Genomic DNA, 27,898 nt, shown 5'->3' on the forward strand with positions numbered 1-27,898 from the left:
TTTCTTATATTGGTTTCAATGATTCGTTTTTTCTTTTTGTTATTTTATTTTGTTTTTTGCGAAAAAAAATATAAAACCATTATTGCAGATAAAAAAAAGTTTTGGTATGAAAGAAAAAAACAAATGAATGCTGTAAAATTTCTCTCGCGAAACAATTAAACATTTTGCGACTATTCCCAAAGCAGAATAGAAAACCAACCCTTAAGGCGGCATCGAATAAAAATATACAAAAAAATATTATTTTGAATAATTTTTAGGACTTGAATGTTCTTTTGACTGTCTCTTACCATTAAACATTATTTCTGATTTAAAATATTGAATTTTTCTATGCTTTTTTAACTTTTAAAGTCTATACTTCCACTATATTTTTTTCAGAAGAACACTCATTTTAGAACTTGTTGATTGACTCCCTCTCACTTAAAGCTAATTTCTGCCGTAATCTGGAATATCTGCTCACATACTTTTATTCACAAGGGGAGCCAAGGACAGTATAGACGTTTATTGACCATTTTTTGTTATTGGAATAATACTAATACTCTTATAAACATTTTATCATAAGTAATAAGGAAATTTCCTACTGGATAAAATCAAGTTTGTTTTTGCTTCAATATCTTTCACTTAAAAGTGATCGTGAAAAACAGCTTCTCTAAAAATGTTTACCACAAATCGAAAATAAAATGTACTTACCATTTAAAACTCTGCAATGTTGGTTTTTAGCTTTGAAAGTAAATGAAGTTGTTGTTCTATGCAATAGTTGTGTTGTTGTTGTTGCTTGCAACATATCGAACACTGAATTAAAAGTCAAATTTATACACCACGATATCTCCAAGCACTTAATGTATGTGTAACTAAATTATTTGACCACACTATAGAAACACACCACAGACTCGCTTTGTTTACATTTGCTATTACACCGCGATAACATTGAATTGAAAAGCAAAACACTCATTAAAGAAATTGCATACAAGTTTTTGGCACTGGATTTTGTTCAAACTACGACGTATTTCACTCGGTTATTGTTGAATTCATGTAAATTGTAGGTTTTCCATGGCAGTAATTACAATTTTCTAATACTATTTGTTCTTTTTGTTGGATTTTTTAATGTTTTAACATACTACTTTGGGACTACAACCGAATCGATTGAAGCTTAAACGCGAACTAAAAAAATGTGGGGGAGAGAGCGAGAGAGAAAGAGTTGTCATAGTTTCAGTGAGAGAGAGATTATTAATGAGTACGACCAAATCGTTTGAAGTTCAAAGGTGGATTTAAGTGTGTGAGGAGAAAAACGAAGGAGAAAATGTTGAAGCAACACAGTGAATTGTATAGTCTCCCAAACCAACATTGGGCAATTTAATTTTTAACAATTTCAACTTAATTTTTTAATTTGTAATATATTTTTTTATATTGTTAGCGGATTGTAAAAGGTTATTAGTTGTTAAGTATTTTTTGATTTTTATATTGCATTGTATGAAATAAATCAAATGAAATGAAATTCTCGGTTTGCTGGAGGGGAATTTTTCACTACCCCTCTCCTTAGCTCTCTCTCTCTCTCTTGCTAAACAATGGCTGGTGGACTTTGAGAGATTTCCCAATTCTTCCTTCTACTTTTGCCCCATAATCCAAAAAGAAGACACAGCTTTCCTTGAAGACCAGATGAGTTTTGTAATGTGTATTTAACATGAATTAATTTGGTTTTCAATACATAATTCCGTCTTTCGTTCATTCGTTACATACAAAGCAAGAGCGAGCTGGTTTATTTCAATTGTTGTATATAGGTATGTATATATGTATATCCTTTTCAAATGAATTTAGTCTCACTAAAAATTGTGTTTCTTCTTATTTAATTCTATATATATATATATATTTGTTTTATTATTCTTATAGTTTAATGCTAATAATTTATATTTAACAGTTTTTTTTTGTATGGTTTGTTTTGTCCTTGTTGTTTTTGTTTTCTTGAGGGGGTAGGGAGGATTTTTAATAAAACTTATACAAAAAAATGTAGCCGTAGAAAAAAGAAGTGCAAAATGTTTATAATAGTTTTAAGTTTTGATTTTGTTTTTGTTTTTTTTTTATTATAAATTATTTTCATCTTATTCGTTTTTAAATATTTAAAAAAGTTGTTTTGTTTTATCATAATTTCTTCTTCCAAAAATTGTGTGTGTAGGTTGTAAGGATCATTTTTTTTTCTGTTATCAAAGACAAGGAAATGTGAGACTGGATTCTGGGAGGGAATTTTCTGTCTGCCTATAATATAAATTTTTCGTTAATTGGTAGGTATTGAATTTTAAGATCTTCCTTTTGTTGTTCGTTATTTTTGTTAAGTTTTTGGTTAAAAATAAAAAAACAAAAAAAAACATTTTTAGATATTATAAAGTAATTATTTTCTTAAGTTTTGCTTTGCAATCAAATTCGAAAAAAATGAATTATAAATAATTTAATGAAGTTTGTTTTGTTTTTGCATTTTTTTTTTGTTGTTTTGTTTTTGGATAAGGGCTGTGTTGTGTAGGTGTTTCATTAAATTTTTTACTTAATTTTAAACAAATGAGTCATTAAAAATATGAAAACAAACACTTCAGCAAAGCCTTTTTGTGTGTGTTTTTTTATTGTTTTACAAAGCAACCTAAACTTAGCTGTATTATGCGTCAGGATAGTCCTCTTCTGTTATGTTTTTTTTTCTTTTTTTGTTTACGTTAGACGTTTTTTTTATTATTAATTTTATATAGCATAGAACCTGAAGGAGTTTTTCAACTGAGACGAGATGATGAGCGAGGAAAGGAATAAGATGTCAATTACAAGGGCTGGTTTACACTATGCATAATGGATGAGCCATGGTAATAACGATGGTAAAGGTGGGAACGATAGGGCAAAATAGTTAATTGATTGCAGAGAAAGTTATGTTAAGCTAATACAAAATAAAGTTAAACTTTAAATCTTATATAAAAAAAAAATCGAAGAAGAAATGTTTTAACATTATAAAAAAAAATTAAATCTAATGTTATAAAATTTTTTACTTTATCCCTCATACAGAAAAAAATCATAATCATCAGCATCATCATCATCACTACTACAAAAAAATCAACTTGGATGTGTGTGGTGTAGATTATAACAAGGCATGGGAAGCTGCTACAACGCCGGAAAACTATTATTAAAACTTAAAATGAAAAAAAGAATATTTTTTTTAATAAAACAAAATGGAGGCCTTGAAACATTTTCTTTAAAGTTTTTTTTTGGAAAATTTAGGATTTTTTTTTTTAATTCAAGTATATTCTTGAAAGACAAAATTTCTAAGAAATGTCCTCTAGTGACAAAATTTTTAAGAAGTTTTTTCTAAAGCTTAATTTTCAAGAGAAAAATGTCTAAAAGTATTCGTTAGAGCCTTAAAAAAATTAAGAAAATTACTTCACCCTTGAAATGGATAAGTTCGGGCCAAAGTTTGCGTACCCACCACCTCGGTCTCAATCCTGTGAAAATTGGATAACTTTATCAACCAAATTCGGCACGGACATTGAGTGGTCTAATATATATGTCACTATTCAATTTTGCAGAACAAAATATTGGCCTTTTTGGCAGATATTTCCAATTATAAACCGATCTGAATCATATTAAGGTCGGACATCGTGAGGCTCAGAAAAACTCACTGTTTAAAATTTCAGCGAAATCGGGTCATAAATAAAGCTTTTGTGGACTTCAGTCCCCTTATCGGCAGATCGATCTATACGGTAGCTAACATCCGACCTCATAACCATATTGAGGTCGGACGTTGGGAGGTCTTAATCTAACCACTGTTTCAAATTTCAGCGAAATCGGGTAATAAATAAAGCTTTTATTGGCTTCAGACTCCATATCGGTAGATCGGTCTATATGGTAGCTATATCCAAATATATTTCGATCTGTACCATATTTGGGTGGGATGTTAGGAGGCCTCAAATAACCCCCTGTTTTAAATTTCAGCGAAATCGGGTCATAAATAAAGCTTTTATGGCCTTCAGACCCTTTATCGGCAGATCGGTCTATATGACAGCTATATCCAAATATAGTCCGATGTGAACCATATTTACGCCAGAAGCTATAAATAACCAAATGTTTTAAATTTCACCGAAATCGGGTAATAAATAAAGCTTTTATTGGTTTCAGACCCCATATCGGTAGATCGGTCTATATGGCAGCTATATCTAAATATGGACCGATCTAATCCGTATTTAGGTCAAATATCGGGAGGCTTAAAATAACCCACTGTTTTAAATTTCGACGAAATCGGGTCATAAATAAAGTTTTTATGGCCTTCAGGCCCTTTATCAGCAGATCGGTCTATATGACAGCTATATCCAAATATAGTCCGATGTGAACCATATTTACGCCAGAAGCTATAAATAACCAACTGTTTTAAATTTCACCGAAATCGGGTCATAAATAAAGCTTTTATTGGTTTCAGACCCCATATCGGCAGATCGGTCTATATGGTAGCTATATCCAAATATATTTCGATCTGTACCATATTTGGGTGGGATGTTAGGAGGCTTAAAATAACCCCCTGTTTTAAATTTCAGCGAAATCGGGTCATAAATAAAGCTTTTATGGCCTTCAGACCCTTTATCGGGAGATCGGTCTATATGACAGCTATATCCAAATATAGTCCAATGTGAACCATATTTACGCCAGAAGCTATAAATAACCAACTGTTTTAAATTTCACCGAAATCGAGTAATAAATAAAGCTTTTATTGGCTTCAAACCCCATATCGGTAGATCGGTCTATATGGCAGCTATATCTAAATATGGACCGATCTAATCCACATTTAGGTCAGATGTCGGGAGGCTTAAAAAAACCCGATGTTGCAAATTTCAGCGAAATCAGGTAATAAATAACGATTTTATGGTCTTCAGACCCTTTATCGGGAGATCGGTCTATATGACAGCTATATCCAAATATAGTCCGATCTGAACCATATTTAGGTCAGTTGTCGGGAAGCTTTAAACTACTCTCTGTTCCAAATTTCAGCAAAATCGGAAAATCGGTTTATATAGCAGCTATATCCAAATATAGTCCGATTTGGCCCGTTCAAGAACTTAACCAGCGTGCATCAAACAGACGTATCTGTGCCAAATTTCAGTTTAATATCACAATTTTTGGAGGCTCTGGAGTGATTAAAACAGACGGACGGACAGACACCGTTAAATCGTCTTGGAATTTTACGACGATCCGAAATATATATACTTTGTAGGGTCGAAAATTGATATTTCGATGTGTTGCAAACGGAATGACTATAACCCCCTCTCCTAAGGTGGTGGGTATGAAAAATAGTCCAAAAATTATACCAAATCATGTGAAATTGAAAATCCCAAAGAAATTGAAAGTTCCGGATCCTATTACAACTAGGTTGGTTAAATGTCCCCAAGTCAAAGCTATGGGCCGATGCTATCTCGCCTTTTATCAGAACCTTCTATAAGCACACACAACCAGACTAGAAGAGGATCCAGGGCAGAAAGTCATAAAGACTTCTGGGCGGGTGTAGCGTCTTTTAGACTGAGGAATTCATAGTCATAAAAACCCTGGAGAGCGGATGCTTGAATAGACTTTCACAATGTGTCTTCTTCTGGGCGGGTGTAGCGTCTTTAAGACGGAGGTATTCGTAGTCATAAAAACCCTGGGAAGCGGATGCTTGAATTGACTTTCACAATGTGTGTTGACATTGGAGGAGAAATAGTAGTCATATAAACTTCTGACCGGATGAAGCATTCCTTACGGGGGTCTTTGCTGTTCTGAAGACCCTGAAGGCGATTTCGATCCAGGAGCGGCTGCCCTTAAAAACCATAACGGTATATGTCTACAGACATTCAGGCGACGCAGAAGGCTGCGACATTTGGCCATGTGAGGTCCAGACTGCTTGAGAGATGCATGTAGCTCTTTGTTGTTGTTGTTGTAACAGTGTATTGTATACCGAGGCGGCAGACCTTGCCGATGAAGGATTCCATCGGGTCAATCCGATACATACAACCGGCGGCCATGGGATTGGTTGTTGTATGTAGCTTTTTGGAAGCATATCAGGCTTTGCTAGGTCCCAAGCTATCGGATATGAAATGGGATGAGTGGCAGCGAAGCCCACCCTAAAAACAAATAAATCGGAAACCTAATGTTCCTCGAGCTTAAGGCACTCTTCTGTCTGTTAGGAGTTTGGGATGCAGAGCGAAGGACAATGGGTCAGAAGCCCCCTAAGGAAGAGGCGACTGACTAATGTGCAGGAAAGGATCGCTGTTAAGTGCTGATTATGAATCTCTCGCAAATGGGAAGAAGGCTGATGCAGCATTTCCCTTTTGTAGACAAGAATACCCCGAGGTTGGCAAGGAGGGGGAAAAAAATTTTCGTCACGTTGCTAGGAATTGGGAGGTCATATAGTTGTTGTTGTTGCAGCCACTTATTGATGTGAAGGTGGCGATCCTCACAAACTCCTGTAGGTGAGCAAACTCGTTCCGGTCCAAAGGACCGATCGCCGCGGGAAGGTCATATAGTCTTTTGGATGTGTGTACTGTCTTCCAGGTTAAGGTCTTTGTGTTTAAAAATGCCCTGGAGACGATTTTAATCCGAAGCCGGCTCCCGTAGGTGAGCAAGCTCGTTCCGGTCCAAAGGACCGATCGCCGCGGGATGGTCATATAGTCTTTTGGACCTGTGTACTGCCTTCCAGGTGAAGGTCTTTGTGGTTAAAAATGCCGGCTGCGCGATTGGACTACTTCGATATATGTGGGTAAACAGGCGGCGCTGGAGTCTCCAAGGGTAATGAGAAGTCGAGACTGGTAAGGAGATGCCAAAAACATCTTCGAGCCAAGAGAAAAGCAAGCTTTGCTGGGTCTCCAGCCATCAAGGGGTCGCAGGAAATGTGGTGGCTTTTACGCAGGTCAGGAAAAGATCGCTTATAAGTGCTGATCAATCTGTGAACCTCCCATGTGCAAGCTTTTTGCTGGTATGGAATCTTTCTACAAGGAACGCACAAAAGAAGGTGGGAAATGTGGACATTTGCAGGATTTGTGGTGAAGAAGAGGTGATGGTCAATGATCATTTGTGTCACTGTGAAGAAACTCATAGGGTTTTCACCGTTCCCACTTTTCCCTTCCTGACTGCTTTTGTTGTTGTTGCAGCTGTGTGTTGTATACTGAGGCGTCTATCGGGTCAATCCGGTACGTAAAGCCGGCTGCAAGGGGATAGTGGCTCCTTTCGTTGTTGTTGTAGCACTGTATTGTACACTGAGTCGGCAGCCCTTGCCGATGAAGGACTCCATCGGTCAATCCGGTATGCACAAACGGCTGCCATGGGATAGGTGGCTACTTTTGTTTTAGTTGTTGCCACATTTGCAAGTTGAGGTGGCGATTCTCGTCAAGCTGCTCTAGGTAAGCAAGCTCGTTCTGGTCCAAAGGACCGATCGTAGGGGGAACATGTTGTGCATTGGTTATTTGAAGACTTCAATAACTCGCCTTGTCATATCGAGCATCATAGGCACTAAGTATTTATGTAAGAACCGGTGCCGGCCTGCCTCTCAATGAGACTCTCCGCTCGATACCGCTGATTGTCTGCGACTGCCGTTGCAACTACGGAGTGGTAGAGCATTCCACTATCTGCAAACTGTGAAAGCGTCTGGTAGCTCGCAGCTAAACTTCTCGTGGCAGCTATGAGCAACACACTGATCGGACCTCAAAGTTCCAGCCTGTTTGGAGCTCACCACAGCGTTACGTTGGTTTCACTATCCCTCCCTTTCCCTCTACTGTCTTCCATCGTACTATCATGGAATTCTGTATGAAGTTATCTTTTTTTTCTCTCTTAGCTTCTCTTCTGGATCAAACACAAGGTATCGAGTGAAGTGGCTAGCTACCGAGGTTGCTACAAACGTACCCTTCAACCAACTCTTACCTGGAGAGCATTCATTCCACCTAGCCAAGCCTAGCGAGGGGATGGCCCTGTGTGAGCTCTTTGTTATGATAGACCTTATCTACAAACGTCGCGCAAATGAGGCTAGGGTTCATGCAGTAGTTTGCAAGGCTATCAAAGCCTATAGACGCGAATTTTCGACAGAACTGGACAGGACTTATCTGAGAAAGCATTAACCTCAGGCTACTAATATTACGTTGGTTCCCCTTTCCCATCTCTTTTCTGTCTACTGTCTTGATTCGTACTAAGGTGTATCTCTGCGTGAGTTGCGTCGTGTGGTCCCTGATTACAATTGGGACATACATCTTGCACCGCGGCATCAATCTATGCTTTGTAGGAGTTGAGGCGGCTGCATCTGCCGCAACGTTATGGAGTCAGAACTACTCTGGGTTGCCGGGGGAGGTCAATTTCTTCAGGTGCAATAGAAAGCGGTCGTTCTCCAAGGACTAAATTCACCCAGTAGCTATTTACCACATCTGCTACAGTGTATGCATGAATGTTGTCTAGACCCGCTTGATCTAGAGGTTCTCTCTTGTAGCGCTGAACCTCACGCTTTAGAACATGTAGATCTAGCTTAAGGCTACTGGGCGGTGGCTACCTATCCCCAAGATGATGATTGGCATGGTCTCTGCGTGGAGTTTGTGGTAATGAGGAGCTGTTAAAGACGACCGAGCACATTTTGTGACAAAGCCCTGTTGAGGTGAACGTAGAGCATAGGTAAGTATGTCCGCTTAACGCCTAGGATCGAATCCTGGCGACAACATCAAAAAAAATTTTCAGGTTGCGACATTTGTCAGGTACTTGACATTCATAATAGGGAGGTCCCTTATCATTAAGCTTTTTACTTGAATCGGACAGCACTCATTGCTATGAGAAAAGTCTGCCTCTGTTCCTTAATGAAAAGTTCATGGGCAAATTTGCAATTTTGCCCTGTGATTTCGGGAGAAGATAGTAAAGTATATTAGACGTACACTTCTTTTCTCGCCTGAACTCCCTTGAGTCACACAGCCTTCTCGCATTTGTATTGTTATTCTGCTTCTTATCTTCTAAAGTCTTCGAGTGAAGCTTCTAGCGACCGAGGTTTCAATGCCGTTGGCCTTCAACGTATCCAAGCCCGGCATGAGATAACTATGAGCATCACACAGGCTGGAATTTTAAGCTCCAATTTGTGTGGTGTTCTTCATTATCACGAGAAGCTTAGCGGAGAAGATAGTAGAATGCTCCATATGGAGTAGCTGCAATTGCAGTCGCGGACAATCAGCGCTATCGAGTGAAGAGTTGTTGCTGTTGTAGCCACATATGCACATATGTGAAAGTGGCGATCCTCGTCAAGCTCTAATAGGAGAGCAAGCTCGTTCCGGTCCATACGACCGATCGCCGCGGGAACATGAGGGCCATTGGTTATTTAAAGGCGCCAATAACTCGCATTGTCGTATCGAGCATACTAGGCACTCAGTATTTAAGCAAGAGTCGGTTGACTCAGTATCTACTTATTAACATTTCTTCAAACAGACAAAACGAACAGATTTCACAAGCCAAAGTTCTTAAAAAGAGGTCCAGGCCATACATAAAGACAAGCCAAATAATTTAAGTCATAATTTAATGATTTTCTGCACAATATTTACAATTCTGAAATTTCAACAATAATAGAAAAAAAGTCATGACTATGAATAAATTTAATGAGTTGCAAAAATCCAACAGAATCCCTATTTTCATTTTAAGTTTCAAAAGATTTTAGTCTCCCGGATAGCTTCTTTTGCCATATTTTATGTAAAAAAACAAAGATTGGTACGTGATTTTTTTGTAAACCAAACAAGGCTGCTGCTTTAACTCTTTTAAGACATCAAAGCATATTTTGATCTATAAAAACCCCGCAGACAATGACGAGTCACTACGAAACATTAACTTAAAGACTACATTTAGAAAGAACATTAAAAACTGTTTGCATGTGTGTAGCATGTATGTGTGTGGTACATGAATTGAGAGAGAGAGAGAGAGAGAAGAAGGAGGACAAAATAAACATACCATTTGAAGTCACCTTTATCGCGTAATTTTCAATGGCGGCAAAAGAAAATGGTAACTTGGTATTATCATGTGGCAATCGAAATCTTTCAATTAAACAAATTCTGCATATATTTTGAATGAGGGGAGAGAGAAATAATGTGTGTTTGGGATAGTGTTTTGTCTGCGCGTGTGTGTGTGTGTGTATGTAGTGTATATTTGATTTTTGTTTCTGAGGATAATAAATGAGGTATGCACGTTTATGCTGTGGTTGGTGCAGCTGTAGTGGGTGAATTTGTTGTTGAATTTGAATTTGAATTGTTTTTCGAATGTCGCAACTGCATCAGATAATGTCGTTGTGTGGGTTTATGCAAAGCCAACTGGGTCAGGGCATCATCGATGGAAAACCATTGGCGTTTGCGACCAATGCTACGTGAATCTTCCCATTCTTCCAGTTCTTTGGTAACGGTCATAACAAAAACTTCCGTGCGATGCATGTGATCTTGATTCTGTAGCAAAAAAAAAAATTCTCATTAAATAGAAATATTTGGAATTTATTGTAGTTAGCCAAATACCTCGAAAACTCCTAAGCATCTGCCTAATTTGCCCATAACACCGGCCTCCTCCAATACCTCTCTAACAGCCGTTACCGAAGGTTCTTCCTCTGGCTCTACTCCACCGCCTGGCACTATCCACAATTCGGGACGTCTTGATGAAGTCACAAGCAGAACCTTACATAAAATAAAAAAAATCGATAAAGTTGCAGGTCTACCATTACAAAATTTTCACCAGCAATCTCACCTCAGCTTCTGCCTCGGAACGTACGCATATGCAGGCAGCACGTCTGCGAAAGCCATCCTTATCGTAGATGCGTGTGGAATTTGGCTTTTCTTTCACCATCTGAAATAACAAAAGAATGATTTTAGCAAAACAAAAGAAATCCCAGTTTTATGGCAAACAAATAAAAGCGGGCTAAGTTAGGCTAGGCCGAATTTTATATACCCTCCACCATGGATCGTGTTTGTGAAGTTTTTTGAATGACTTTTTCAATCTTATATACAAAATTCAATTTGTGTTTGTTTGTTTGTTCCGTATAGATTCAAAAACGGCTGAACCGATGACCCTGAAATTTTCACAGATTGTGTAGGTTGGTCTGGAAGGAAACATAGGCTATATAATTTTTTGATATCAGGAGGGGGGCGGACCCTCCCCCTAACGCCAAAAGTACTACCCAAAAATAAAAGTGGACCGATCGGGACAATATGGGATTCAAATGAAAGGTATTCAAGAGTAGGTTACGAATTTTATAATAACCTACTCTTGAAAGGTATTCAAGAGTAGGTTACGAATTTCATAATAAAAGTTGGATCAAAGTACCTGGATCCGCCCCAGCTTCAAAACCCCTTAAAATAGGTTTATTTGCGATCATGACAATATGGAACTCAAATGAATGGTATTCGGGAGTAGATTACGAATATGGTCAGCAAGTAGGAAAAGACTTTCTAATCTATTGATAACGGAAGCGGGCGGACCCTCCACCGTGACCCCAAAAATACCACCCAAAATCTAAAGTGAACCGATAAGGACAATATGGGTATCAAATGAAATGTATGCGGGAGTAGATAACGAATAGATACAAATTCATGTCGAGGTATAAGGGGTCACCCCACCCCCACAAAAACGCCCAAAATGGGCACATTAGCCAATCACGGATATATTAGACACGGTTTGTTTGTTTTGTATCGACTGAAAACGGCATAACCAATTTTCTCGAAATTTTCGCATATTGCGTGGGTTGTTCTAAAAAGAAACATAGGCTATATAATTTATCGGTATCGGAAGGGGGATGGACCCTCCCTCTTATGCCAAAAACACAACCCAAAATCAAAAGTTGACCAATCGGTACAATATAGGTATCAAATGAAAACTATTAGAGAGTAGAATACAAAGATGGTATTTAAATTTGAGTCTAAGTACCCATTGGGCCGCCCTTACTCCAAAACTCCCCCAAGCAGACATATTGGACGTTCATTTCAATATGGAGCTCAAATGAAAGGTATTCGGGAGTAGATTTAGAATCTGGCATACAAAATCAGATCGAATATAGGGGGTCACGCCAACCCTCAAAAACACAATTAGACCCATTATGACTATATGATACTTGGCTGAACCGATTTTCTTAAAATTGTCATAGATTGTGTACGTTTGCCTGGAAGGAAACATAGGTTATATAATTTTCAGATATCGGGTGGAGGCGGACCCTCCCCTTACCCCAAAAATGCCATCCATATCCAAAATTGGTCCGATGGGCACAATAACGGTATCAAATAAAAGGTATTGGAGACCAGAAAACGAATATGGTATTAAAATTTGGGTCCAAGTACCCAGCGGGACCCCCCTCCCCGCAACCACAAAACTCCTCTAAACTGATATATTCGAAGTTCATGTCAATATGGGACTCAAATGAAAAGTATTAGGCAGTAGATTACAAATATGGCATAAAACATTAGGTCCAAGTAATGGGAGGTCGCCCACCCCCAAATACGCCCAAATGGGCATATTAGCCGACCATGGCTATATGGGACTCAAATGAAAGGTATTTGGGAGTAGATTATGAATTTGACATTAAAATTTGCGTTCAAGTCTATTTGACCCATTATGACAATATGGGACTCAAATGAAAGGTATTTGAGAGTAGAAAACGAATTTGATATCCAATTTTGGAGCCAGGAGACAAAGGCTATATAATTTTTTGATATCGGGAGGGGGCGGACCCTTCCCCCTTACCCCAAAAGTACTACCCAAAAATAAAAGTCGACCGATCGGGACAATATGGGATTCAAATGAAAGGTATTCAAGTGTAGAGTACCAATTTCATAATAAAAGTTGGTCCAAGTACCTGGGAGGCCGCCCCAGCCCCAAAACCCCTTAAAATAGGTTTATTTGCGATCATGACAATATGGGACTCAAATGAAAGGTATTCGGGAGTAGATTACGATACGAGTAGATTTGATATCCAATTTTGGAGACAAGTAATTTGGGGTACGCCCTAAAGCACCCCTAAACTCAACTTCATTTCCGTTGGGAATAAAGAATGAATTTGATATCCATATTTGAGTTGAAATGTCTGAGGTGCCATCCCTCCCCTAATAAGCACATTACCCTAAGGAAGAACATTACCACCAGGAAACGAGAAGGGGCAAATTCTCGCGCATCAATGAGTGCTTTTCGATTCAAGTTTAAACTCAATGATAAGGGACCATTTTTTATAGCCGAGTCCAAAAGGCATCCCGCAGTGCGACACGTCTTTGGAGAAAATTTTTTAAATGACCAGGCATTGCATTCCATCTCGCAATTGTCGCCAACCGCTTTGCCCGATGTTCTCGCCAGGATTCGAACGCGTTCAGCGTCATCGGTTACAATGGCACGAATTCGATGTCCACATTCAGGGCAAAGCGTCTTCACCCTAAAAAGATATAAGAGAGTTAAAGAAGGCGCAGAGGAGCGGGCCCGGTTCGGCTAGTAATTTATAAAAAAAAAAAATTTTACGAAATCTTTTATGAAATAAAATTTGGACGAAATTTTTTTTACAGCATTGACGAAAAATACGAGGCTTTTCCATATAATAAGGTAAGGTTAGGTTTAAGTGGCAGTCTGCCATCAGACTCACTTAGACGTTCTCGTCCATTGTGATACCACAGGAACAAAAGAAGGAAGACGCCTTCTAGTTCCTACCGTTGAACCATCCAGATCGCTTTAAAAAGCCCAACAACGAATGTTAACATCCACTAAATCGAATCAAAGAAATGGGAACCTAAAGTGGGACACTAATCACAAGAGAACACATGCTACTCGCCTATGCCGATGACATCGATATCATAGGTCGGTCACCGGAAGTAGTAACTGCAGTCGTTGAAAGAATCGAAAGAGAGTCAGTGAAAATGGGTCTGGCAGTAAATGGAGATAAGACGAAATGGATGGTCTCCACTCCCAAAAAGCCTTGCACAACCGATAAAGATAAAGAAAATGGAGAAAGTTGGGAACCACAATTTTGAGACAGTCAGTAACTTTATCTACCTCGGCACCGCCATAACCGAAACGAATGACACCAGTTTTGAGATTAACCGAAGAATAATACCGGCAAACAGATGCTATTTTGGACTAAGTAAGCAGTTTAGAAACAAGGCCATCTCTCGACAGACAAAGATTACACTATACAAGACACTGATACCACCCGTGCTGTTATATGGTTCTGAAGCATGGGTACTTGTGAAAGCAGATGAGGCAGTGCTGGGAGTATTTGAGAGAAAGATTCTTCGTAAAATATTGGTTACCCAAAAAGTAATTGCGGATTTTTCATATAGTCGGCGTTGACAAATTTTTTCACAGCTTTTGACTCTGTAATTGCATTTGCGTTAACGGAGAATATAGGCGACGTATGGACCACGAGCTGTATGAGTTGTATGACGACGATACTATAGTTACACGCATCAAAATTCAACGGCAGTGTTCGCTAGGTCATGTTGGCAGAATGGATGAAGAAGCTCCAGCAAAGAAGTCTTTTGAAGGCAAACACGGGGGCACACGCAAACCGGGAAGACCAAAAGCCCGATGGAAAGATCAAGTTGTGGCAGACACCTCGGAACTTGGTGTCAGAGATTTTGGAACGCTATTCTACGTTCGGCTAGTGGAACAAATATTCTGCCATAGCCAATAAAAGTTAGTAAAGTGGAACTTCACCACAGGAACAAAAGAAAGAAGATGCCTTCTAGTTCCTACCGTTGAACCATCCAGATCGCTTTAAAAAGTCCAACAAATTGCGAATGTTCAAATACTTTTTTTTTTTGCAAATTTTGCCCATGAACATTCATTCCACTAAGGAACAGGGGCAAACTTCTCACATATCAATGAGTGCAGTCCGATTTTAGTTTAAAGCTCAGTGATAAGGAGCCTCCTTTTTTACAGCCGAGTCCGAACAGCGTGCCGCAGTGCGACACCTCTTTGGAGAGCAGTTTTACATGGCATAGTACCTCACAAATGTTGCCAGCATTAGGGGGGGAAAACCACCGTTGAACATTTTTTCTGATGGTCTCGCCAGGCGTTCGAACCCAGGCGTTCAGCGGACATGCTAACCTCTGCGCTACGGTGCGAATGTTCACATCCGCTAAATCACACAGGTTCTCAAAGAAATGAGAACCTAAAGTGAAACTGCTTCTGAATGCTAGTGCGGCACACATACCCACAAGGTGTTCTATAGTCTCTTCATCTTCGATGTCCCTACAGTTTCGTTGCTGGCAACCTTCAATCAGTCAGCATATTTTCCGATTACACAGTGACCTGTCATGACGAACACAATGACTGAGACGTCTGTTTTAGCCAGTGACAGCAAAGCGGTACACCTCTTCAAGTCTAGATTAGGCCACAGCTCCCTCTTTGTGACCATCTATTGGTTGCCCAAAAAGTAATTGCGGTCGGCGTTGACAATTTTTTCAACGGCTTGTGACTCTGTAATTGCATTCTTTCTTCTGTCAGTTATCAGCTGTTACTTTTAGCTTGCTTTAGAAAAAAAGTGTAAAAAAATTATATTTGATTAAAGTTCATTCTAAGATTTATGGAAAATGCATTTACTTTCTTTTAAAAAATCCGCAATTACTTTTTGGGCAACCCAATATCATTCGTTGTCCTTCGGGCCTGGTTCTGAAAACTGTCGCTAGAGGCATACCCACAGATTCCAGTTCCCCTTGAATATGTAAGGTAGCTACTAGTCTGGCAAGCTCGTCCGCTTGACAATTCCCTGGGATAGCTCTGTGGTTCGGCACCCAGAACAGGTGAATTTTGAACTGTTCAGCCATCTCGTTGAGAGATCTGCGACAGTCGAGGGCGGTTTTTGTTTTCGGAAATACGTTCTGCAGGGATTTAATGGCTGTCAGGAGATATTTATGCCAATCGTCGTTAATATTCTATAACAAAATTTTACACCGGTATTCACAAAACTTTATGTAGACTTGAAATGGGGTTCATTGGGCTTTGTGAATAAGGCCTTTATTAGTGTCTGATATGCCACAAAATAAAACAAAGGAATATTAAATTTTGGTCATAAATGAACCATAAATCCCAGCATATATAAATAAGACAAAATTCGTTTTCAAAGAGTGTGTCTGTTTCATTTGCCACCCTACTTGCAATTTTTTTAGCCAAATTATGGCTGAGGAATATCTATAGCAGAAGAAGCAGCAGCAAAAAACAAGATTCTATGTGTGTGGCTGGCTGATTTACTTCTTCTTATCTGATCAGACAGAACGACATTCTTGTGCGTTATCATTGCCATTGTAGTGATGGAAGCTAGACAGGTAGGTCGGTAGAGATAGGTGGGTTGGTAGGTAGGTGGGTAAGTGCCTATTATACTTTGTACGTAAGTGGACACTTAAAGAAAAAAAATTATAAATAGCACTGATAAAAAAAAAAAAAAATAGGCAGCAACAGATTTTTCGCATAGATTTCTTTTCAGGGGAAAATTTGCTTGTCATGCGGTATACACATAAGTATGCCTGTCTATACCATACATTTGGGGGAAAGAGAAAAGGAACTGGAGCACGTGTGGATGGGCAATGCAAGGGGACCCATTTTATATTTTATTTTGTTTTGGACACATGAATCACTTAACGAAATAGAAAAAATAATAATTCATAATTGACGGCGTGTATGTAGTTAATCAGTGTTGCAAATCACTACGATTTTAAAAATCATTGATAATTCAAGCGTAAATAAATAATATTTTTAGTTTTAGAGCCCTATTAAATCTATAAAAAAAATCATTGTTTTATTCAGCTGACTGGTAGCCGGCACGCTGATTCACGTGATGTAGTCCACCACATTGATGTTGAACATTTTTGTTAGTTCATCAACCACCAGCAGCCATTGCGTGCAGTTGATTGTAGCAATCACTGGGATATTGAATTACAACCGGATTGTTTATATACCCTCCACATGGTATGCTCATGTCGGGAAAAAGTATGAATCTGAGGTGTGACATCACTATATATTGGGTTGCCCAAAAAGTAATTGCGGATTTTTTAAAACAAAGTAAATGCATTTTTAGTAAAACTTAGAATGAACTTTAATCAAATATACTTTTTATACCCTCCACCATAAGATGGGGGGTATACTAATTTCGTCATTCTGTTTGTAACTACTCGAAATATTCGTCTGAGACCCCTAAAGTATATATATTCTTGATCGTCGTGAAATTTTATGTCGATCTAGCCATGTCCGTCCGTCTGTCCGTCCGTCCGTCTGTCTGTCGAAAGCACGCTAACTTCCGAAGGAGTAAAGCTAGCCGCTTGAAATTTTGCAAAAAAATACTTCTTATTAGTGTAGGTCGGTTGGTATTGTAAATGGGCCATATCGGTCCATGTTTTGATATAGCTGCCATATAAACCGATCTTGGGTCTTGACTTCTTGAACCTCTAGAGTGCGCAATTCTTATCCGATTGGCACGAAATTTTGCACGACGTGTTTTGTTATGACATCCAACAACTGTGCCAAGTATGGTTGAAATCGGTTCATAATCTGATATAGCTGCCATATAAACCGATCTTGGGTCTTGACTTCTTGAGCCTCTAGAGTGCGCAATTCTTATCCGATTTGAATGAATTTTGGCACGACGTGTTTTGTTATGATATCCAACAACTGTGCTAAATATGGCTCAAATCGGTCCATAATCTGATATAGCTGCCATATAAACAGATCTTGGGTCTTGAATTCTTGAGCCTCTAGAGTGCGCAATTCTTATCCGATTGGAATGAAATTTTGCACGACGTGTTTTGTTACGATTTCTTAAGCCTCTAGAGTGCGCAATTCTTATCCGATTACAATGAAATTTTGCACGACGTGTTTTGTTATGATATTCAACAACTGTGCCAAGTATGGTCCTAATCGGTCCATAACCTGATATAGCTGCCATATAAACCGATCTTGGGTCTTGACTTCTTGAACCTCTAGAGTGCGCAATTCTTATCCGATTGGCACGAAATTTTGCACGACGTGTTTTGTTATGACATCCAACAACTGTGCCAAGTATGGTTGAAATCGGTTCATAATCTGATATAGCTGCCATATAAACCGATCTTGGGTCTTGACTTCTTGAGCCTCTAGAGTGCGCAATTCTTATCCGATTTGAATGAATTTTGGCACGACGTGTTTTGTTATGATATCCAACAACTGTGCTAAATATGGCTCAAATCGGTCCATAATCTGATATAGCTGCCATATAAACCGATCTTGGGTCTTGAATTCTTGAGCCTCTAGAGTGCGCAATTCTTATCCGATTGGAATGAAATTTTGCACGACGTGTTTTGTTACGATTTCTTAAGCCTCTAGAGTGCGCAATTCTTATCCGATTACAATGAAATTTTGCACGACGTGTTTTGTTATGATATTCAACAACTGTGCCAAGTATGGTCCTAATCGGTCCATAACCTGATATAGCTGCCATATAAACCGATCTTGGGTCTTGACTTCTTAAGCCTCTAAAGTGCGCAATTCTTATCAGATTGGAATGAAATTTTGCACGACATGTTTTATTTATGATATCCAACAAGTGTGCCAAAAATGGTTCAAATCGGCTCATAAACTGATATAGCTGTCATATAACAGATTTGGGGACTTGACTTCTTGAGCTTCTAGAGGACGCAATTCCTACCTGATTTGGCTGAAATTTTGCATGACGTTTTTTATTTTTTATTTTTTCTTTCAACCACTGTGTCAAATAAGGTTTAAATCGGTTCATAACCTGATATAGCTGCCATGTAAACCGATCTGGGATCTTGACTTCTTGAGCCTCTAGAAGTCGCAATTATTATCCGATTTGCCTGAAATTTTGTACGATGGATCCTCTCTTGACCATCAACATACGTGTTGATTATGGTCTAAATCTGTTTATAGCCCGATACAGCTCCCATATAAATCGATCTCTCTATTTTACTTCTTGAGCCCCCAAAGGGCTCAATTCTTACTCGAATTGGCTGACATTCTACACAGGTCTTCAACATATAATTTAATTGTGGTCTAAACCGGATCATATCTTTATATCGCTCTAATAGCAGAGCAAATCTTTTCTTATATCACTTTTTGCCTAAGAAGAGATGTCGGGTAAAGAACTCGACAACTGCGCTCCATGGTGGAGGGTATTCGGCCCGGCCGAACTTAGCACGCTTTTACTTGTTTTAAACATTTTTTCTAAAGCAAGCTGATAACTGACAGAAGAAAGATTGCATTTACAGAGTCAGAAGCTGTGAAAAAATTTGTCAACGCCGACTATATGAAAAATCCGCAATTACTTTTTGGGCAACCCAATATAACAAGTAAGAGAGTGCCAAGTTCAGTGGGGGCAGAATCTTATATACCCTCCACCATGGTCGCATCTGTCGTGTTCTTTGTGCAGTTTCTGTTTTGAGGCAAACATAGAATAATGAATAAGGACGGAGGAGGAGCTATAACAAGTTATAGTCCGATTCGAGGCTCAAGAAGTAAAAATCGGGAAATCGATTTATATGGGAGCTGTATCAAGCTATAGATCGATTCGGACCATATTGCACATGTATGTTGCAGGATATGGGAGGAGCCGTTGTACAAAATTTGAGAGAGAGAGAGAGCTCCAGAAGTCAAGACCCAAGATCGATTTATATGGCAGCTATATCAGATTTTATGGACCGATTTGGATCATTCGCACAGTTGTTGGAAGTGATATCAAAACACTATGTGCAAAATTTCAGTCAAATCGGACGAGAATTGAGGAGCCTTACTTTACTTTAATTGGCTATGACAGAATATTTGTTCCACTAGCCGAACGTAGAATAGCGTTCCAAGCGCCTCGATCTTCTGCGCTCATTCTAAAATCTCTGACACCAAGTTTCGAGGTGTCTGCCACAACTTGATCTTACCATCGGGCTTTTGGTCTTCCCGGTTTGCGTGTGCCACCGTGTTTGCCTTCAAAAGACTTCTTTGCTGGAGCTTCTTCATCCATTCTGACAACATGACCTAGCCAACGCAGCCGTTGTATTTGCTGGAGCTTCTTCATCCATTCTGACAACATGACCTAGCCAACACAGCCGTTGAATTTTGATGCATGTAACTATGCTATCGTCGTCATACAGCTCATACAGCTCGTGGTTCATACGTCGCCTATATTCTCCGTTAATGCAAACTGGTCCATATATTTTACGAAGAATCTTTCTCTCAAATACTCCAAGCACTGCCTCAGCTGCTTTCACAAGTACCCATGCTTCAGAACCATATAACAGCACGGGTAGTATCAGTGTCTTGTAAAGTGTAGTCTTCGTCTGTCGAGAGGTGGCCTTGTTTCTAAACTGCTTACTTAGTCCAAAGTAGCATATGTTTGTCAGTATTATTCTTCGGTTAATCTCAAAACTGGTGTCATTCGTTTCGGTTACGGCGGTGCCGAGGTAGATAAAGTTACTGACTGTCTCAAAATTGTGGTTCCCAACTTTCTCCATTTTCTTTATCTTTATCGGTTGTACAAGGCTTTTTGGGAGTGGAGACCATCCATTTCGTCTTATCTTCATTTACTGCCAGACCCATTTTCTCTGACTCTCTTTCGATTCTTTCAAAGGCTGTAGTTACTACTTCCGGTGACCGACCTATGATATCGATATGGTCGGCATAGGCGAGTAGCATGTGCTCTCTTGTGAACCATATCTATTCACTTCTGCATCTCGTATAATCTTCTCCAGCAGAATATTAAAGAGATCACATGAGAGGCTGTCTCCTTGTCTGAAACCTCGTTTGGTATTGAATGGTTCCATAAGATTCTTTCCTATTCTTACTGAGGAAAGCGTATCAGCAAGTATCATCCTGCAGAGTACAAATTTTTCAGGGATACCAAACTCAGACATGGCTTAAAATACCTTTGAACGTAAAGAAGTATCGAAGGCGGCTTTGTAGTCAACAAAGAGATGGTAGGTGTTGATTTGTCCTTCTCGGGTCTTTTCCAGGATTTGGCGCAGTGTGAATATCTGGTCTAGGGTGGATTTACCTGGTCTAAAGCCGCATTGATAGAGCCCAATTATCTCATTGACTTTAGGTTTCAATCTTTCACACAGTACACTCGAGAGTATCTTGTATGCGATGGGAGGGAGACTTATTCCTCTGTAGTTGGCACATTCCGTCTTGTCTCCTTTCTTGTGTACGGGACATAGTATGCTGACGTTCCAATCATCGGGTATGCGTTCTTCTAGCCAGATTGCGCAGCGTGTCGCCTCCGGTCTTAAATAGTTCAGCGGGTAACCCGTCGGCTCCGGCTGCTTGGTTGTTCTTTAGTCGGGTTACTGCTACTTGGACCTCATTCTGACTAGGAGGTAAACATTCTATACCATCATCAGGGATTGGTTTCGCGGCATTTTCCATGGAGTGGGCAATAGTTTGCCACTGCGCCATTATATCATCGGAACAAGGAGTGCTTTCATCAAGCAGTTGGGTCAGTCGAGTGGAGTATGCCGCTGCCATTTGTTGTGTCTGCAGCTATTCAATGTCCAGCTTCCGTGCAGTGTCAGATCGTACTTTCCTCGCCAAGTTCAAACGGGTGCGAACCTTTGCTGCAACAAGGTAATGATCCGAATCTATATTCGCTCCACGGATCGATCGTACATCTAACATGCTGGATGAATGCCTTCCGTCTATCACAACGTGATCAATTTGGTTTCTCGTGCTTTGATCGAGTGATAGCCATGTGGCTATGTGGATATTTTTATGGTTAAATCTGGTGCTACTAACTTGAGACGTTGTACAAAATATGTGCCAAATCGGATGAGAATTGCGCCCTCTAGAGGCTTAAGAAGTCAAGACCCAAGATCGGTTTATGTGGCGGCTATATCAAAACATTAACCGATTTACATTTACAATACCAACCGACCTACACTAATAAGAAGTATTTGTGCAAAATTTCAATCCGCTAGCTCTGCCCCTTCAAAAATTAGCATACTTTCGACAGACAAACGGGACGGGCGGACATGGCCAGTTCAACTTAAAATGTCACGACGATCAATAATATATATTTCTTATGAGGTCTTAGACGCATATTTCGAGGCGTTACAAACAGAATGACGAAATTAGTATACCCCCATTCTATGGTGGAGGGTATAAAAACAAGTAAGCTAAGGCAAAAGTCGGGTGGAGCCGGCTATGCAGTAATCTAGACATGCACATTATTTGAGCTATAGTATACAGCGAAGTTCATCAAATCGGTTTAGCTTAAGTTATGGCGTTCAATACCTAAATCTAAAACGTATTGAAGTTGTTGTTGTTGTTGTAACAACATTTTCATGTGGAGGCGGCGATGGTTAGGTTACGATTTAGTGGCAGTCTGATCTTAGACTCACTTAGACGTTTCCGTCCATTATGATATCACAGGAACAGAAGAACAGAAGATGCCTTCCTACCGTTGAACCATCCACATCGCTTTAAAAAGCCCAATAACTTGCGAATGTTCACATCCGCTAAATCAGACAGTTTCTCAAAGAAATGAGAACCTAAAGTGGAACTCCTTCGAACTGCTAGAGCGGAACACACACACAAAAGGTGTTCTATAGTTTCTTCTTTCTCGATATCCCTACAGATTCTGCAATAGTCGTTGCTGGCAACCTGCAGTCTGTCAGCATTTTTTTCGATTAGACAGTGACCTGTAATGATGGACACAATGACTGAGACGTCTGTTCTAGATAATAACAGCAAAGCAGTAGACCTTTTCATGTCTAGATTAGGCCACATAGTTTTGGAAGGCTTACAGCTCACTCTTTGTTGTCCTTCGGGCCTGGTCCTGAAAACTTAGCTTACATGTCGCTAGAGGCATGCCCACAGATTCCACTATCCCTGAAATGTGTAGGGTAGTTCCTAGTCTCCCAAGCTCGTCCGCTTCACAATTCCCTGGGATATCTGAAGCCTGGCACCCAGAACAGATTCAATTTATTGCGCATCCCGAGAGTGACAGCGTAAGGAGGAGAGCCATTCGCCGTATTCGTGGTCTCCGAGCCGATGAACAGCCATCACAATTTACCGTGGGCGAAGTTACGAATGTCATCCGTGGCGCCAAATCCTCCAAGGCGTTGGGCCCCCACGGAATCTCTACATTGATGTTGAAGAATCTGATTCACCTAGAGTTGAGTACCTTACCACTGTCCTCAACCTGTTATTGAACACTCTTATAGTTCCCGATGTCTGGAAAATAGGCAGAGTGATCCCGCTACTGAAGCCTGGAAAAGATCCGAGATTGGGTGGAGTCGTACAGACCGATCTCCCTTCTCTCACCAGTGGCATTACCCCTCCCAAGCCTCGTAGGACAATTTCCATTCGCCGATCATCAACATGGATATCGAAGACTGCACAGCACAACAACAGCTTTGCATGCCATCACCGCATACATTTGCCGTGGCTTCAATCCATGGCCAAGGCCATGTGATAGGACGGTCCTCGTGGCACTGGACCTATCGAAGGCATTCGACACGATCAGCCATGCCAAATTATTTGAGGACATCGCCAACACGTCCCTCCAACCAGGCCTGGAACGGTGGGTAGCGAATTATCTGTGTGGTCGCCAGTCATTTGTGGAATTTAGGGATAAGAAGTCGAAACACCGTAGAGTGAAACAGGGAGTTCCCCAAGATGGGGTGATAACTCCGGCACTGTTTAACCTCTACCTATCCTCCATTTCACCCCCTCCAGACGGCATAGAAATCGTATCATATGCGGACGATTGTACGATCATGGCATCAGGACCCCACCCATTGATGACATCTGCTATAAGTTGAACGTCTACCTCAAAGAACTTGCCTCATATGGCGCTACAAGAAATCTAAAGATATCTGCCACCAAATCTTTAGCCACATTGTTCACTACGAATACGCGTGAGGTGAATACTGAGCTGACTGTGATGGTCGATGGAGAAATGATTCCGACCATCAAGTGTCCCAAAGTACTTGGCGTCACATTTGACAGCTCTTCCACAGTCTCCTCACATGCCACAGCAATCTGCAATAAAGTCAAAAGTAGAAACAAGGTCCTCAAGTCACTTGCTGGCAGCACTTGGGGTGCAGACAAAGAAATCTTGTTGGCCACGTACAAAACAATTGGCCGGTCTGTGGTAAGTTATGCAGCGTCAGTGTGGTCTCGTCAACCTTGTGACACGCAGTGGAATAATATTCTGATCTGTCAGAATGCCGCCCTCCGAACTGCGACGGGCTGTCTTCTCAGTTCTCATGTGGACTCCCACCATCAGGAGGCAAAGATTCTACCTACATGCTGTCTAAGCAATACCTTTTGGGTTGTTATCGCAGAGACCATCCAAATCATCATCTTGTGGATAGCTATCCACCGCCAAGAAGCCATAAGGTAGATCTACATGATCTAGAGCGTGAGGTTCAGCGCTACAAGAGAGAACCTCTAGATCATGCGGCATATCAAGCAGGTCTAAACAACATTCATGCAGACACGGTAGCAGATGCGGTAATTGGCTACCGGGTGAATGTAGTCCTTGGAGAACGACCGCCACCCATTGCACCCGAAGAAATCGACCTCCCCCGGTAAACCAGAGTGGTTCTGGCTCAATTACGTTCCGGCAGATGCAGCCGCCTCAATTCCCACAGAGCTAGGATTGATGCCGACGTGCAAGATGTATGTCCCGATTGTAACCAGGGACCGCAAGATACACGTCACCTGTTTAACTGCCCGGCTAGACCCACTCGACTCAGACCCAGATACCTGGGGACGCACCCCATCTTGGTCGCAGAGTTCCTGGGACTTGATACTCACTACTAAATTAATTAAAATTACAACAACAACAACTCAGGAGATCAAGGGTGCAATGGAAATGACTGGCGAGCTGCTGCATCTCCTCGTAATCCTAGTGGGGGCATCCTCATCCATTGCGCAAAACGTGGAGCTTCAATCTTCTCTGCCAAAGCTATGCCACGCTGGTCGTTAGAATGCCTAGGGGAGAATGCCATGGAGTGTGATGCGCATTAAAGTCCCCTAGAACCAGACGATTATGGCCAGATAGTAACCCACTTATGTCGGGGTTGTAAACTTGGCCATTAATCGGGACACAGCTGACCAACCGGCGGTATGTACACGTTGTATAGCTCTATATCGGCAATGCCGGACCTGACTGCTATCCCCAAGCATTCCATGAAGGGGTCACTAGCGCCAGGCGCCGGAGAGATGGGTCTATATTGCACGGAATGGTGTATCACGAAGGCCCATCCCCGATCCTTACATAGCACATTGTATCCATGACAACTGTGCAAGCTGCAGGTATTGGTCAGCTTTGTCTCATGGGCCGTTGCGACCAATAATCTCTGCGACTCATGAAATCCACAATCTCATTAATCTTGCCACAGAGTCCGCTGCAGTTTAGCTTTAAAAACGATACGGCACTGGCCTGGCAATATTTGGGCTGGGGGGTCGGGGGGGTCACATAGTCCGACGACGAGGACGCTTGTGACCCACTGCTGGCTATGTTCGCACATCACCTTGCGACATATCCAGTATGACTATACTCCCGTAGTGAAGTGAGGCCAGAGCAAGATCGGAAATGTACCCACTCCATGCACCGGTTACACATCACCGACACCGACCGATGATGGAGGCGGTTCTGGCAAACCGAACAGAACCAGGGTCCGGGGTTCGTTTCAATTCCGGCACGGACCAGAAGCGTTCGGAGAAGGCACTCCGAGATGTGGCTCTCCCATGACGAAAAAAGACGAACACGTACACTGAGGCGGCAGCCCTTGCCGATGAGGGTTCCATCGGGTCAATCCGGTGGTGCGTACGACCGGCTGCCATGGGATTGTATAATTATTCTCCACTTCAAATACAAAACAAGGAATAGGTATATGGAACACTTGTTGACTGTGTCCAAAAGAAAAAAGAGTGAATCATGTTGCACTTACCTTTGCTTATTGACTTTGCGCAGTTGCTGAAGGAAGTTGTTTGAATTGAACAAAGACAAAAAAAAGAAAGAGTTTTTATCTGCTTTATAGGCCTGAGTAAATTCTTAGATAGGAGGTGCTTCTTTCCAAAGACGGCGGGTGAGTTGTCTGGTGTTGTTTTTGTTGTTGCTGTTGTCTGGCTATATTTACTTTAGCTCAAGCAGGAGAAGGAGGCTTATTTTATTGTTGTTATTGTACGTATGTGGGTAGAAAAACAAGTAGAGTAGTGTTGATGAAATTATTTCGGCTCGCTTAAAAAACGAAATAAACTGCCCACGACTGCATATGACGGGGTGGGGGTGGCTCCAATAATCTCGAATGTCAAAACGACGCAGCGCAACTGATGATTGTTTTGATGATGATGGTGATGGCGATGTGACACAAACCAACCAACGAATGACGTTCCAGCAACTGGGTTGAATGCTCAGCTTTACTCAGAACGAACCACAGCCAGACGGTCTCGACCCACCACGGTTGTATCACAAAACAAAAACTCCTTGCAAGAGTTTGAAGGTATGTAAGGGGTCAAGAATAGCAAATAACACAAGAATAAGAAACTGTAGAAACGAGATGTTTTGTGCCCAAGAACAAACAAAAAAAAAAGTTTTAGTCGGTTTTATGAATGAATCGATGGAAACGTAAAAGTAAGTGATTACAAAAATGTGGGAGAAAAAGTTTAAAGTAAATAGAAGGAAATCGCAAAAAGTTCAATTTAACAAAAAAAAAAGAGAGAAAAACAAAAACAAAAATTCTTGGTTTTTTGTTGGGCGGTTTTGGGGGGGAGATGGAAAAAGTTAACTTTGCACGTAAAGCATTTTTGTGGTTTGTTTTGTTGTTGCTGTTGTTGCTTGCGGCGCTAATGTCGGCTGGGTGGCTGGCTGCTATTTGCTTGTATTGGCTTGAGGTGAGTTGGGTGCTGTATGTGCGGAGACGAAAATGATTATGTTGATTTTCGCTAGTCCAACGGTTTTTGCAGATGCTGCTACTGCTGCTGCTGCTGTTGTTGTTGTTGTTGAACTCTTGCGATTGTGGCCACTGCTTCTTCTACTTTTGTTGTTTGATTTCTTTTTAAATTATCTCTCTGCTGTGTCTTCTTTCTTTTTTTCCTTAGTAACGTTGTTTTTGCCCTCTCGTCACACAATCATTCACAATTTTTCTTTTTTGCTTTTTATTACAATTTTTGCGCGACGACGGTGACGACGACGACACGGCCTGGGGAGAAGAAGAAGAAGACTTTTTCTGGCGAAACAAAGATGGTGGTTTCTTAAACAGCTGTTTTATAACAATTAATTCAAACGCCACATTTTTCAACAAACTGAAGGATTTTCAGGTTTCGTTGTTCTCAAACCCTTAAAAATCCGAATTTGATGGGAAATTTATTGTCGTTTGCACGTCTATTTGGCATAATTTTGCACTATGTCCACTCCACACACCACTTTTTCGGAGGGCCTCAATACTCTTCTTTCTTTTTTTTGTTCGTGTGTTCAGAAACACGTTTTCGAACTCTCTATTTGTGGCTCTTCACGCGTCTCTTTAGCGTTTTTTTGTTAAAGTTCCACCACACTGTGTAGGTTTTGTATTCTTTTCACTTGTCTTATAATTGGCTAGCTTTTTTGCAAATTTCACAAAACACAAAAATAATTAACAACTGCCGGCAGCCAGCAGCAGAGATCCAAGGCGAACGAAAATTAAACGCGTTAAAAATTGGCAAACAACGGCGGCGTTCCACTTTGCCTATGGCCACGAGTATTGCCAACCATCTTTGCTGTGGTAACCCAGCGGGAAACTTGAGTAGGACCCTCATCATGTCTACGCAAGTGAACACAAGAAAATGCAAAACAGAAAGCAAGTCACACATATATTAGCCCTTTGACAAGATTATGGTTCGATGTGCGATAGCACAGCAGATTGCACATTGGCTTAATTTTTATTGGTTTTAATGGTTCGTTTTTCTGTATTTATTTTATTTAATTAATAAAAAT

The 27,898-nt window shown here is 40.6% G+C and overlaps 1 protein-coding gene across 3 annotated transcripts; it reads right to left on the bottom strand.

Annotated features, from left to right (window-relative positions):
• Window positions 1-1,637: 1,637 nt before the first annotated feature.
• On the bottom strand, window positions 1,638-27,613 carry LOC106092765 (diphosphoinositol polyphosphate phosphohydrolase 2). Of its 3 annotated transcripts, none has more exons than XR_009397350.1 (5): window positions 25,878-27,613; window positions 10,720-10,818; window positions 10,494-10,649; window positions 9,943-10,427; window positions 1,638-2,298 (listed from the first exon to the last, which is right to left on the bottom strand). XR_009397350.1 is itself a non-coding variant. In XM_059363772.1 (5 exons), exons 3-5 carry the CDS (start codon window positions 10,816-10,818, stop codon window positions 10,179-10,181), a joined length of 504 nt encoding a protein of 167 aa, XP_059219755.1. In that variant the 5' UTR covers window positions 25,878-27,128; window positions 27,350-27,613; the 3' UTR covers window positions 9,499-10,178. The 3 variants fall into 3 exon arrangements, 2 of the variants coding, with proteins under 2 accessions (XP_059219755.1, XP_013115145.1); XM_059363772.1 differs by lacking the exon at window positions 1,638-2,298 and having other exon boundaries at window positions 9,499-10,427; window positions 25,878-27,128; window positions 27,350-27,613; XM_013259691.2 differs by lacking the exon at window positions 1,638-2,298 and having other exon boundaries at window positions 9,499-10,427; window positions 25,878-27,155; window positions 27,350-27,613.
• Between the last annotated feature and the right edge of the window lie 285 nt (window positions 27,614-27,898).

The sequence above is a fragment of the Stomoxys calcitrans genome, chromosome 1 (assembly GCF_963082655.1).
Source record: "Stomoxys calcitrans chromosome 1, idStoCalc2.1, whole genome shotgun sequence".
Taxonomy (NCBI): domain Eukaryota; kingdom Metazoa; phylum Arthropoda; class Insecta; order Diptera; family Muscidae; genus Stomoxys; species Stomoxys calcitrans.

What these genes read in the sequence shown, in the direction of transcription:
- LOC106092765 (XM_059363772.1), bottom strand. Translation starts at nt 10,818, where the DNA reads ATGGTGAAAGAAAAGCCAAATTCCACACGCATCTACGATAAGGATGGC. An exon ending in GTTCCGAGGCAGAAGCTGAG is followed by an intron (nt 10,650 to 10,719) that starts GTGAGATTGCTG and finishes ATTTTATGTAAG; the next exon opens with GTTCTGCTTGTGACTTCATC. An exon ending in GATGCTTAGGAGTTTTCGAG is followed by an intron (nt 10,428 to 10,493) that starts GTATTTGGCTAA and finishes TTTTTGCTACAG; the next exon opens with AATCAAGATCACATGCATCG.